The 13,777-nt window shown below is 48.8% G+C and overlaps 1 protein-coding gene across 2 annotated transcripts; it reads right to left on the bottom strand.

Moving 5' to 3' along the window:
• Window positions 1-306: 306 nt before the first annotated feature.
• On the bottom strand, window positions 307-11,206 carry PLAC9 (placenta associated 9). Of its 2 annotated transcripts, none has more exons than XM_084245367.1 (4): window positions 11,111-11,206; window positions 2,138-2,235; window positions 921-1,044; window positions 307-435 (listed from the first exon to the last, which is right to left on the bottom strand). In XM_084245367.1, the coding sequence occupies exons 1-4, from the start codon at window positions 11,172-11,174 to the stop codon at window positions 425-427; spliced, it is 297 nt and encodes a 98-aa protein (XP_084101493.1). In that variant the 5' UTR covers window positions 11,175-11,206; the 3' UTR covers window positions 307-424. The 2 variants fall into 2 exon arrangements, with proteins under 2 accessions (XP_084101493.1, XP_084101492.1); XM_084245366.1 differs by having other exon boundaries at window positions 339-435; window positions 908-1,044.
• Window positions 11,207-13,777: the final 2,571 nt, after the last annotated feature.

The following is a 13,777-nucleotide window of genomic DNA, read 5'->3' as shown; positions in this document are numbered from 1 at the left end:
AAATCCTCCGGAGATCTCTAAACTGTAGATTCTGAGTTAGGAGGTCTGGATGGGTCCCCAAATTCTTCATTTCTGACAGGCCCCCCAGTGATGGTGCTACTGCTCCTCCCTGGTCACATGTAACAAGGCCACTCCAAGGGCCCTTCTGCTGTGTCATCTTAATTCTGGACCTCGGGTGACCCCCTCTGGTTAGCCCCTACTCTGTGGAAGCACAGCCTGCAAGGGCCTGAGTGTCTCAGGGGGTAGGAGCAGAAGGAGAAGGAGCCGTGGTTGTAGGGGTCACTGTCAGCAGACACGGGGGGTCAAAGGAGTAGCTTTTATTGGGCACAGACTGAGGAGGGGTGTCCAGGGTGCACAGCGGCTCTGTCTCGGAAGGGAGCTGACGGGTATCACTTCCAGCTGCTGGGCTTCTTGCTCCCCAGACTCAGAAGTGATCTAGAAGAAAAGGGGCAGCCTTTGTATCAGCCAGCAGCGGGTATGAAGGCTCACTGCCCCCCCTCCCCGATCTCCCTGAACTGTGTGCAGGGAACCAGGGCTCAAGGAAGGAGCAGGGCGGCACCCACCACTGCCCAATGGGAGGGATGCCAGTCTTCCCTGAAGACATGGTGGTGGCACAGGAGTGGACCCTTGAGCTGAGGTGCAGGGAAGCGGCCTGGGGCTGTCAGGTGGTGCTGAGAGGGGAACTCAGCGTGAACAAAGCCAGTTCTTCCAGGAGCCCTGATGCTGGGCTGTGACAACCCAGGGCTGGGAGAAGGGGCAGAGGACGCTTGGGGTGAGCTATGGGAAGCCTTCCCATTTCTGCTCCGAGGAGGAGCTGGAGCCTCTCTGGATCATTAGGGCCACCCTGTGCAGTGGAGCAGCCCCACCATCCTGCAAGCCCTGCCCCAAAGGCTGTGGTCTCTGCTACCTGAGCTGCTCACCATCTCCAAGGAGGTCAGGGGTCGGGCTGAGGGGACCCGGGGGCAGGTTCCAGGCCAGCTCCTCCAGCTGACCCAGCAGGCCTTTCACTTCTGCCTCCAGGTGCTCCACTGTCTTCTCCACCGTCTAGAGCAAGGAGATATGGGATGGGAGCAAGGTGGGGACAGGCCGTCAGGATAAAGGTACCAAGTCTGCTTGATTGGCCACATCCCAAAGATCATCTGTTGATGCAGCAGGGTGCAGTGGGGCGAGAACTGGGAGCCAGGGACCTGGGGGCTTCTCATTCAGACTCATCCCTCCCTGACTCTCAGCTTCCCGGGTGACAACATCCTAGGACTCACTCCTGGCTTGGCACTCAGTCACAGGTTTGGCATGAGCAACTCCAGGATTCCTTTTTCCTCTTTAGGACATCACCCCTGAGCACTCACATTCCTTTTGTTGTCCCGCCCCCTGGCGGCAATTCTGCCAAACGACAGGCTTCGGATTTTGAAATTTTCCTCATTCAGAGCTCTACTTTTTCTTAACTTTTTAAATGCATGGGCCCTATTAATAGAACAGTGAAACCAGCAGACCTCTTTAATTGATAAAGGTAAAATATGGGCATTCCAAGGACACCGAATGCAATAAAATGTTATTCAAGTATTAAAATTTTTTATATAAAAGATTTATTAATTCATTAAATAATATGAACTAGCATTGTGCCCAGCAGCTACTGTAATTTTGACATGCTTGTGAGGATAAATGTGTTGAGACAGAATCGATCATGGTAACTATAACGGGATGGCATGACCTGATTGCTGGTGCTGATGAGCCATGGTCCTATTAATACTGCTGTGGTGTGTTGTCTGTATTTATAATGAATGGGGATGCTCAATTTCAGTTAAGGAGTTATGACAGTGAAGTATAATTTTTCCCCACACAGATTTATGGGCCCAGATCACAATTGTAGCTATGTAACAAGACACAGTGACTGAATTTCTACCTTCTCATGCAATGATTATGTGGAGATTTCTGGTGGGTATTAGCAAGGCCCCAGGGAAGGCAGGGTTCCTTGAGGACTGGTCAGCCCAACAGCCGGAATGTTTTAACTCTGTGGCCAGGAAGCAGGATCTGCAGGCATTTCCCCAGTTTTTCAAAGCAGGGTTGGCCAGAGCCCTATAAAGCCACCAGCCTGGCATGTGTCCCTGAAGCCACATACCTCCCAAACCACCCTTATTACCTCCTCTATGACATCTAGACGGTCTTGGACAGCCATGATTCTGTCACACCCTGTGCTCCAGGCTGTGTCTCCTCGGGAGGGGATGGAGGGTTCAGCAGCTGTGGAAAACAAGTCTGGTCACTGTGTGGCCCTCGTTTTCCTACAATACTAGAGACTGCTGGAAGGCATGGGCTTCGAGTGAGCTGGTTCCTAAAAACAGTCACAAAGAAAACCTGTGGTCAGGGTAGGAGTGTGGGGCAGCCCCACTCACTTGCCTCTGTGGCTACAGTCACCTCTAGCCCCAGGTGAGCTTCTCAAGGAGGTGCTGCCAGAACTGTGTAAGGTAGGGAGGAAAGGTTTTAGCCAGGCAGAGAATAGTGTGGCTCAATGGACCATCAACCACCCAGAGAGTTTAGAGCATCTGGAAAGTACAGAGTGGGTAGGAGATGAGTCTGCAGAGGTGGTGCATGGACAGGAAGCCCTGAGGATAGACTTGCATCCCAGAGGCCCTGCTAAACCAATCCTGATACTTGTTTTTGGATTTTATTTTAATAAAAGAGTCATATATATATGTCAACAGAATGACACATCATCATATGTGTCACAGTGATTCACAGAAGAGTTACAGTCATAGGTGAATTTTTTTTAAAGGGATTAGGGTTAGGGTTTTTTTTTTTTTTAAAAAGATTTATTTATTTATTTATACAAGCACTGGGTATAGTCAGAAGCACGGGAGGGTGAGAGAATTCACCAGAGACAGAGCGGGGAGAGCAGAACAGACAGACTGATGAAATACACTGCTGAGGGGAACAGTGGGTGGCAGGAGAGGTCTGTGGCGCCATGTGGGACCCTCACCGGCGGCCGGGGATTGAACCGGCGTTGCAGAGGCTGTGGGCAGCTTCGCAGCCCAGTGCTCAACCGCTGCGCCACCAGGGAGGCCCCATAGGTGAATTTTTTAACACAGAATGGACTAGATGGATTTGTCTTTGAAAGCACAAGTTTACTGCATTGATCTAGGAAAGAAGGAAGAAGAGCTGATGAAAGCAGGCATAAGTAGAAAGAGAAAGGAAGAAAATGATGGAGATATTCAGGAGTAGCACTGACACTCGTGACCTGTTAGTGATATCCAACATCTGATGAGGGCTTGTCACATACACGTAGTATCTTCAGCAAACGTGTTACTCAGTCAATCTAATTACTATCCTCAATTTACACCGAAGGAGATTGATCACAGAGGGAGGAAATGTCATGTCCAAAGTCACAGAGCTGGTAAGCAGATCGGGGACTCAACCTGTTCAGCATTGTTCAGCTCACACTGCTTCCTAACCCCACCAACATTTACACCAGAAGACCTAAAGCCCTGGTTCTGAGATCAGCTTTCAGAGCTGGCTCCAAGATGCCTGTGGGGCATCAGAGTTGGCTGCAAACTTGGAGAATGCTGACACTCAAAGGAGGCTGTGACCTGAATACAGAGAGAAGCAAAGGACCTTACTAAAAGATGAAGTGGTCAGCATGGCCTGAAGACAAGAGTTGCCCCGGATGTTGGTAGGTCTTAGGTAAGGACAAAGATGATGAGTCATTCGCTGTCAATGAGAGTGTAACTGGAAGGTTGAGTCAGCAAAGGACTGAACTCCCTGCATCCTGGCTGTCTCACCTCACCTCAGCAAGCTGGCCTTCTGGCATTCTGCCAGCACGCTTCTGCCCTGAGAGCTCTGGTGGAGAGTCTATCCTGATCCCAGGGGTGAGAATGGAGAGCAGGGACAAAGTTTCCTTCTCCTATAAGCATCTATTGTGGAGAATAGTTTGTTTTTTTTGTCATTCTCCTTTATCTCTGTCCACTGAAATTAGCAAAGTCTCTTCAAAAGTCAATGTTTTTGGTTTTTTTAATTTTTAAAAAAATGTTTAAGGGATACTTTTGGAGATTTATATGAAAATACTTACAGATGAAATGCTTTGATATCTTGGATTTAATTCAAAATTTTCCAGGTTGGGGAGGAAGAGGAATGGGTGAGAATAGAGAGCAAACAAGATTGGCCAAGGCTGGTAATTATTGAAACTGGGTGATGGGGCCATGAGGGTCGAGTCCACTATTCTTTTACTTTGGTGTATGTGGATATATGGTTTGAAATCTCCCATAATAAGAGCCAGTTAGGGCCTCCCCTGGTGGTGCAGCGGTCGAGCACTGGGCTACAAAGCTGCCCCCAGCCTCTGCAGCGCTGGTTCGATACCCAGCCACCGACGAGGGTCCCACGGCGAGGGTCCCACATGGTGCTCAGACCTCTCCTGCTACCCGCTGCTCCCCTCAGCAGTGTACTTCGGTCCTTCTGCCTGCTCTGCTCCCCGCTCTGGCTCTGGTGAATTCTCTCACCCTCCCGCGTTCCTGACTGTACCCAGTGCTTGTATAAATAAATTAATTAATTAAAAAAAATAAAATAAGAGCCAGTTATCTGAGGGACCTGTTAGCAAAAAGCAGAAGCCGTTATGGGCTGTATGCAGGGCTGTAAAATGGTCAGGGTGAGGGGTGGTCTATGAGCCCCTCTCCTGTCAGGCTGTGCTCCATTCTGAGTCCCACTTGGTGAAAGGCCATCTGACAGGCAGGAGCAGGGCTACAGGGGTCCGTGGGGCAGGGACTCACATTGGACCCATTCATCTCAGCTGAAGAATTGGATGCTCAGTCTGGAGAGGAAGAAGTCAAGAGAGCAGGAAGAGCTATTCACACACAGCAAGGGCCTCCTGGGAATTTGGAGTCGGAATAAGGGTACATGTCCGCGTTCTCCACCAGCTCTGCCTGGGAGTCTCTGGCCAAGTTTTTCCCCTGCCTCACCAGCCCTCTTCTGGAACCTGAACCACTCTCCCGCTAGATGTCCCTGGGACTCGAGGCAGGAAGAAGCAACGTCACCCTGCCAACTAAATGGGGTCTGCCAGGTCTAAGTCACAGATGACATGAGTCCACTCCCTTCCATTGGCCTAAACATCCTGTTCTCTGCATGTCTGCGATGAGGTCTAACTTGGCTCCAAAATGCCTCCAGGGAAAAGGCTGGGCTGAGGTTGCTCTCTGTATCACACAGCACTAATCCCTCACATCTGGAGGGAACTGTGCCCTGGGGTGACTGCATAGCAATCCATGAGCTCACCCTGGCCTCCCAAAGAGCTCATCTGAGAGAGAGAGCTGGAGGTGGAGCCGGGACTAGGACCTCACAAGTACCCTCCACCACCTGCCCCCTCCCCACAGATCTCAACATAGGATGGCAGCAAACGCACTGAAGACTGTTCTTAACCAAGGTCAGTCATGCATGGGGTGAGCCTGTGGGACATGTTCTCCTCCATGAGCCTCTTTGGCCTCCTCTGTAACACTGGGTGGGCAGGTCTGAGGTCAGAGATGGCTCATACAGAATTCTGCTCTTTCGGAGCCTGCTAAGAGGCCTTAAAAATTAGCTTCAAGGACAGAACAGGGATGAGTCAAGGACAAGTTGCTCCTTGGACAAGAAGCTCTAGGAAGGCAAGACCTGGGTGACTCCCATTTCTTTGGGTCCTTGTATGCATGCATGTACGCATTCATGCACACACGCGTTCATGCATGCACATACATATATGCATGCACGCACACAACTCTTGAAGTCTTGACTTCCTCACCTGCAGAAAGGACCATGGTAAAACCTGCTTCACTGGGATTTTGGGATGTTCAAGCAAGAGGAGGAATTGGAAGGCTGATGGATGGTCATGATGGATTTTGAACAGCCAGGACAGTGGTTCCACTGCTAGTGTCCTTTCCTTCCTTTGCTCCTGCCTCCCTTGCCCCAGCCAGTTGGGAAGTGGGTCTTTTTGGATGCAGGGCTGTTTTCCCTGGCCTGGCTCCTGCTCAGGCTTTGTGCACCTTGGACAGTGGCCATGGGTGGAACCGCCTGCTTTGATCAGAACAGGCTGCTGGTGGAGGCCGGAGGCTCAGGTGAAGACATTGGGCTAATTGCTCCAGTTAAAAGAGACATGGCCAATGGTCTCCTGCCCTGGGTCAGCAACTATGGCCCTTTGCCCATTTACAGGCAAATTTTTTGTATCTGGACCGAAAGTGTCGCATCTCAGCTGATTTCTGTCATGCTAGGTAACGACATTTTCTCATTGGTGGCCTTGAAAGGAGCAGTGGTGCCTTCTGAATCATCAAGACAAGCTCTGCTTTGACCAGCAACACTTGTCACTTGAGGGTTAATTGTATTTAACCACATTCAATACAACAGAATAATAAATTTTACTACATTCAATATTTGTACTAAAGTTGTACTAAAATTCAATGGTTTTGAATTTTTTAAAGCAGAACACTTTTAAAAAAATCATATGAATAATTCCAATCTGTGGAATTGTTCTGGCTGAAACAGAAGAGGGGCTCAGAAGACCCCCAAGGAAGAGCACAGATTCTGAGATTGTCTTATTCTATTTGGGGAGAGACATGTGCTGACCCCTTGGTCTCTGGTCATTTTCTTTTTTTTTTTTAAATAGAGGCATGTTTTATTTATTTATTTGTTTGATTGTTTGTTTGTTTTGTTTATACATGCACTGGGTACAGTCAGAAGCGCGGGAGGGTGAGAGAATTCACCAGAGCCAGAGCGGGGAGCAGAGCAGGAAGAAGGACCGAAGTACACTGCTGAGGGGAGCAGCGGGCGGCAGGAGAGGTCTGCGCGCCACGTGGGACCCTCCTCCTGTGGCCGGGGAGCAGCCGGGAATCGAACCGGCGCCGCGGAGGCTGCGGGCAGCTTCGCAACCCAGCGCTCAACCGCTGCGCCACCAGGGAGGCCCCGTCTCTGGTCATTTTCGATGTAGATTTAGGTCTTGCTGATCATTTGGAAGGTTTACCAATGTCACCCTAATACATTCAATAGCTAGTTAAATTAGTATACAAGCTAGGCCTTGAAACAAAGAGCCCCATCAATTTCATACCTGTTTCTTTATTTCCTGTATATCAGTTCAAGGTGGACTGGATGTGGTCAGACAGCTCTGTTTCCTGAGGTCATACAGAAATCCAGACTCCTATCATGGAATCCTGTTTTGGTTTTTAATCCACTGAGTTATAATGTACTAGAACATTCCTAAATCCCTATAATATTAAAAGTCTAAAATGTCATCCAGGATAAACCTCTGTTCACATGCCGTGACAAGAATACAGGCTTGGAGGCCCATCTCCACAGCTTACTGACTGTGCTTTTTGCCTTCCTCACCAGTAAGGAATGGATTTGCCCTGCCCTGTCCACTTTGTGGGACTGCCATATATAATCAAAGGGGTCCTCCACTTGAGGATGCCTGGAAACTGCCAAGGGATGTGCAAATGTCACAGAGGGCACTTACCAGGAGGGCTGAAGGCTGACCCAGGCAGTGAAAGCTACCCAGGTTTCTGCCTCTCTACCTGCAGGCCAGCGCTCCTTCACGGAAAGCTCCAACCCACTGGGTCTCCTCAAGATGGGGTGGCATCTGCTCTGGGGTTAAAACTGTGCAGGGATCCAAGGGATGCTTGGGACAGGGTTCTCAAGGGCCCAGACTGGCTCTCTGTTCTCTCTGTAAGGAGCCAATCCTTTCTTGAATCCTTGGTTTCTTCACCTCTAGATGGGGCATAATCATACACTTTTTTTGACACTACTATTGATTAGTCATTACTTATCACATGCCAAGCCTTTAGTTGAGTGCCCACATGCATTATCTCACTTTATTCTATCTGTGAACTCAGCATGCTTACCTGTCTTCTTTGCAGATTAGAAAACCAAAGTTCAGAAAGGTTGACATCATGCCCAAGATTAGAAGACCAAAGATCCCAAGATAACCCAGCTTGGAGGTGGTGGGACAGGATCTGAATCCAATCTGCTTGACCGTCCGTGGTACCCTGGCAGTAGTGTGACACATATGTTAAGGGCCTCCCATCTTGGGATCTCAACCACCTCTTCTATGAAGTGAGGGGCTGAACATATATGGCTTAAAGGGGACCTATACACATGACTCCTTTGCAGTTGTCTTGACGCCCCACCAGACCCCAAACATATACCTTGGATCAAATTGTCTTTGAGTGGTTCACTCCTCACCAAGATCCATATTTGTAAGAAAAAATACCACAATCCACAACACAGACCTTCAGCATCTTCCTCTTTCACCCAAGGCAAAAGCAGAATCCCAACCTCCAGCAGATCCCAGGTCTGCAGTCAGCAGATCCCAGGTCCTCTAGCAGGTCCCAGGGGCCTGGGAGCAGCAGTGCCAGTAAGAACTACCCCAAAGCATCCAGAGCCCAAGGCAAGGGAGTGAACAGTTATACTGGCCAAAAGGACTGGACTCTAGGGCACCAGAATACTAAAACAGGACTAGAACTCAGCTGGAGCCTAATTTTTTAAAAAGTCTTTACAAGTAACACAGCTTTGCTTCATTTAATATATAAAGAACATTTACATATGAATATGAAAAATCCTAATACTATAAGGAAAAGTCTAAGACAATTCACAAGAATTAGTAAAAATGACCAATATGAATTTGAAGGAAAGTCCAGTCTCATAGGAATCAGAGAAATGCAAAAAAAAAAAAAAAAAAAGCAATAAAAACCACCTTAAAGTAATCTGGCAAAAAAGAAAATAAGGTCTAGCTGAAATGAGATCAGGCCTCTGGATCTCACTATTCGGGAGGAACACTGACACCTGGGGGATGCAGTCAACTGAAATATAAACAGGGCAGGCTTTACAGGACAAACACTCTGTTCCTTCAGCAAATAACTTTTAAGAATAAAGGGAAAAGAGAACATACCTATTAAAAGAAATTTAATAGGCATTATCAACCAAAAGCAATGGATATACTGCATTTGGATCCAACAAACCAGATATAAAAACATGACATGATCAGGGACATTTGAAGGACTGGCGGTTGGATAATGTTAAGGAATTTTTGTCCATTTTAGAGTGTGATATGATATTCCAGTTATGTTTCACAAGAGTATTTGTCTTTTAGAAATACATTGAAAATAATTATAGCTGAAAAAATGTAACTCTCAGAATTTCCTTCAAAATAATCCAGGAAGAGGGGAGAAGGTAGGCATGATAGACGAAACAAGATTAAGCAAGATAGATCCTTGCTGAAACAGGGTGGTAGGCACCTGGGGGCTCCTCGTACTACTCCGATTTTGAAACCAAAAGATCTCAAAATCAAGTCAAGAAAAACAATGGTTGTTGACCAGAGAATATGTTTAAAATGATAAATTCAATTGAATAAAAGCAATGGAAAGAATACATTTTAATAACACTTAAAAAAAGAACAATGGTATATATTGTCTGATGTCTGATATATACTAAAATGGATGAGCTCCATGTGAATTGACATTAAGATGTTTATACTTTTCTTTTTTTCTTAATGTGTAGCAATAAACAAGCTGGAAAGAAAGCAATGTTCAATAAGTTTGAAACTAAAGTGTATATACCAGTCATAGCTAAAGGGACACAAAAAGTCAGCCTTTTGTGGGTGGCTCCTCCCTCTAGGGGAGCATAGACTTGGCTTTGTCCTCTCAACTCCTGGAGGTGGATACTTGGCGGGGAGGTGGGGGCAGGGAAAAGGAAGGCCTTGCATTTGGGGGCTGGGCTTTATGCTGGGCAGTGTCCCTGCCATTCAGTACTCAGCCACTGAAGAAGCCATGGTTGAAGCTCTTCCACAGATGGAGAAGCTGAGGCTCAGAGAGAGCAATGGTGCTCTCAGAGGAGCAGAAGTGATGTGGATGCCTGTTCCCTGCAGGACCTTCCCATCCAATTCCAGCAGCCAGCTCTGCAGGGTAGGGCTCATTCTCCCCCATTACAGAAGAGGAAACAGCCTCAGAAAGATGAAACAAAAAGCTACCCAAGATGAGGACAGGCCAGGGTCCTTTCCTTCCACAGGCACACTCCCTGAAATGGACTGGGGCAAGGGCTTCCATCTAAATGCAGGGCACTTTGCCTGGGTGACTCAGTATCCACTGTTCCAGGTGAACAGGGACCCGCTTGGCATGGGAGCAAAGGCCAAAGGGGCAGAAGGTCTGGACCCTTGGTGAGGGCTCTGCCCTGGCACAGATGCAAGCCCTGAGCCTCTCCCTCACCTGCACAGCTGGGACAAGCATGAGCTGCTCTCTGGCCAGACCTGCATGAGATGACGGGGATATGGGACAACGGCTGTGAACTGAAAAGTGCTGTGCAATGTGCAGAGCCTGGGGTGATGTATGAACACCCTGTGTGCATGTACAGTAGGTACATCGGCAGTCCCACCTAAATCCTCCACAGGAGTCACAATGAGCCTCAGCTGGGAGGGAACAGAACTAAGACTGCTGTCAAGGGAGGTAATGGGGATGGTGCAAGGTATGGAGCACCCTGCCCCTCACTCACCCAAGGCAGCCCAGGCCCTCAAGAAAGTTCACTGGATGCCCTGAGACTGACGACCTCACTAATTACAGAACACTAGGTGGGAAGCAGTGGCCTTTCTCCTGGAGCCCGCCTACCTGACCCTGACTGACTGCTGGGCATTTGGAGCAATGCCCTGTAAACCAGGCTGGACTGGTATGCATTCGGTCATCTGGAGAGACCCAGGCTCGGGGTGGGGTGGGTGGGGTGGGTGGGGTGTGCCCCGACCCTGCAGACCTGACCTTCCTAGGATACTTGTATCCATTCATATTCATTCCCTCTCCCCTCTTCTCTCTTTTGTCTTTCAAACTCCTTTCTACCCCTCACTCACAGTTCATACCCGTCGGGTTATCACCAGTCTTTCTGTCTCTCTCCCCTTCTCTTTTTACTCTCTCTCTCTCTCTCTCCTCTCTAATCCTCCGGACCCCTCTGCCTTTATTTCTTTGCTCTTTTTCCGTCCTATTTTCTCTCACCATCTTTCTGTCTCCCTCCCTGCATCTCCCTTTCTCTCCACCTCTCTCTCCCTCCCTCTAGCCCTCTCCCTCCAACACTAGAACATTCCCACATCACCCTCCCGGGGCTTAGGCCCGGCGCGCCCCGAGCCGGGAACCCCACTCACCCGCAAAGGCGCCCGCAGCGCGGAGCACGGCGAGCCCGGCCAGCGCGCACAGCAGGGGCCGCATGGTGCCGGCCCGGGCGAGCGCAACGCGGCGTCTGCCCCTGGCCTCCCTCCCCGGGATCGCGCCGGCCCGCCCGGAGGAAATGCTCGCAGTGAGAGCCAAAATTCCTGGGCGGCTCCGGGCTTTCTGGCTCGAACGAACCAGAGGCGCCTCCACACCCCCAGGGGAGCGCCCAGCCCAGAGACCCCGCGGGCCAGCGGAGGGGCCGCGCTCCGAGTCGTCCCCCGCCCCCCCAGGCTTCCGGGGGCCCACAGAAGGGGTGGGAGAGGCCGAGGGCACAAGCTGCAGGCGGCCACCATGGCCGGGGAGGGGGCAGGATTCTTTATGAGCCCATTTCACAGATGCGCAGGCTGAAGCTTGGCGCAAAGAGCAGACCTCCGTGTCGCCCACAGTTGTGACGCAGGACCCGAACCTCTCCGGGCACGGAATTTGGAAACTGTTCTCCGTCTATGAATAAGTAGTTAAGTCTAATTACATCAACAGTGTTTGGCCCTGAGAGGGAGATTCCGATGTGGTGTCCGCCTTCTCTAGAAACTTTCTGGTCTGGTGAAGGAATAACAGTCATGTTGCAAGAAACTTTTCACACGGATATATAATGAGCATGTGTTGAAAAGTTTATTTTACTCATTATTAACGAGGCGACCCGTAAGAACTTACGACCAGTCCAAAGAACAAACGCAGATCTGGGATATTGGCACGAATATAATTGGAGGGAAAACTGGCTTCTTCCACATAGGGGCGGAGGAGAGTAGTTGAACCTATAAAAGGCAGAATTTGCATATCTAGAGACAAGAATTATTTTACATTGATCTCTATAATTTACAGGCCAAGAAAGGCACAGAGACCTAATAGAATCAGAATACGTATCCAGCAAATACTTTAGCTGAATACTACATAGTGTACCAGATAATACTAGATAGTCTTAAGTAGACTGGTGGAGGATTTGAAAGAAAATAATTCACATTTTCACATACTCTGTCTTCAGGGAGTTCACCCTCTAGAAACCACCAAAATATTAATAAAAAGTACCTACGTGTTGCTTGACTTACTTCTACATATACCACCTCTTTGATCTGCTCTGCATTGCCAGGAGCGGTGCATCATATATCCATTGTGCAAATCAAGAAATTGAGGCTCAGAGAAGTCAAGAACCTTGCAGATAGTCACACAGCTGGGATAATGCAGCATCAGGAATTGAATCCAATGCTGCTGCCTCTGCAGCACAATCCTTAGACTATAAACCGTGTCCCTTAGAATTTAAACTGTGTCTGTGAGTGCCTGGTTATCTTTTTCCATTCTAAGCAAGCCCAGAGTAAGAGCTGGGTGGTTTTCCAATGAACTTGAAATCATCTCACCGCCCTCCAGCTTAGAATACAATGGCCAAACCCTCACCCACAGGACACACACACATCCAACAAGGAAAAAAAAAAAAAAAGCTGTTTTAGTGAAAAACAAAAACAAAAACTGCAACCCTAATGATGGAGGACAAGAATAGAAAAACTGAAGAGGAGGCCTCACAAGACTAAAGCCTGACTCATGCAAGGAGGTGGGGGTCTGGGGAATAACATGACCATTAACCCAGCTGTAGAGGTTGTGATCCTTAGGCACCAGTGCCTTATCACAAAGCAGGAGACCCAAGCAGGATCAGACTGCTCTAGGGAGTGGAGCACAGGCCTGAGGGGAAAGATATGGAGATTGGGACCACCCTGGAATCTCTGGCCCCTTTCTAATTTTGCCTGTTACCCAACATCAGCAATAAGCAGGCCACTCCACGGAGGAATGACAGCTCCCAAAGAGAAAAGGACTATATCAATGCAGTCTCTGCACAGGCTCGGGGCAGCACTCCCACTGCCCACATTTGACTATGCAGGCGCATCTTTTCACTGACCTCCCTCAGCAGAGGCTGCTCTCCTCAAGGCCGCCCGCCTGCAACCATGCAGGCCTCTCTTAGCAAAACCTGTCCCTTTCCCATTCCCTAATAAACCTGTTCTTTAAATATGACTAACGTCTCCGCCTCATGGAGAAACTTGCCTGGGCACTCGCCGCATGCTGCTGAAAGGGGAGCTCTGGTGAAACCTTTCCCAGAGTGAACCCAAGGACCCCACACTTTACAAAACCACATCACTAACATCTGTGCTGCTGAGGGTTAGCTGCCCCTTTTGGCGGTTAGGGGAGCGCCCTTCTCTCCAGTCCCTTTAGAAAGGATGTCTTGATCTATCAAGGTCTCCATTAGGGTTCATTAGTGCCCCTGCAGCTCCAGGCTCATTTCTACTCCCTCCTTCTGAGCAAGATAATAATAGCATCAGGCACAACAATTCAGTTCTGAGTCATCAGATCTTGGACAGAGACTTGGATTTAACTTTTTTTAAAGTCTTCCTGCAGATTAGGATGGCCAGATGAGCTGGCTCAGTAGCAGGATTTATTTCAGGAAAATGCCAAGAATTTCTCATACATTCCTTAGTAGTGTTGCCAGGTGGGAAGTTGTCAAGGAACTGCCAAACCCACAGGGATTCACGCAGCTCAAAATGAGTGGGCTACCTAACACTTTGAATTTTCAATAAAAAACAACAACAAACAAACAAACAACTAATACAATACTGTCTTGT

This window comes from Talpa europaea (assembly GCF_964194135.1).
Source record: "Talpa europaea genome assembly, chromosome: 10".
Taxonomy (NCBI): Eukaryota; Metazoa; Chordata; class Mammalia; order Eulipotyphla; family Talpidae; genus Talpa; species Talpa europaea.
This window is presented reverse-complemented; position numbering and strand designations above follow the sequence as displayed.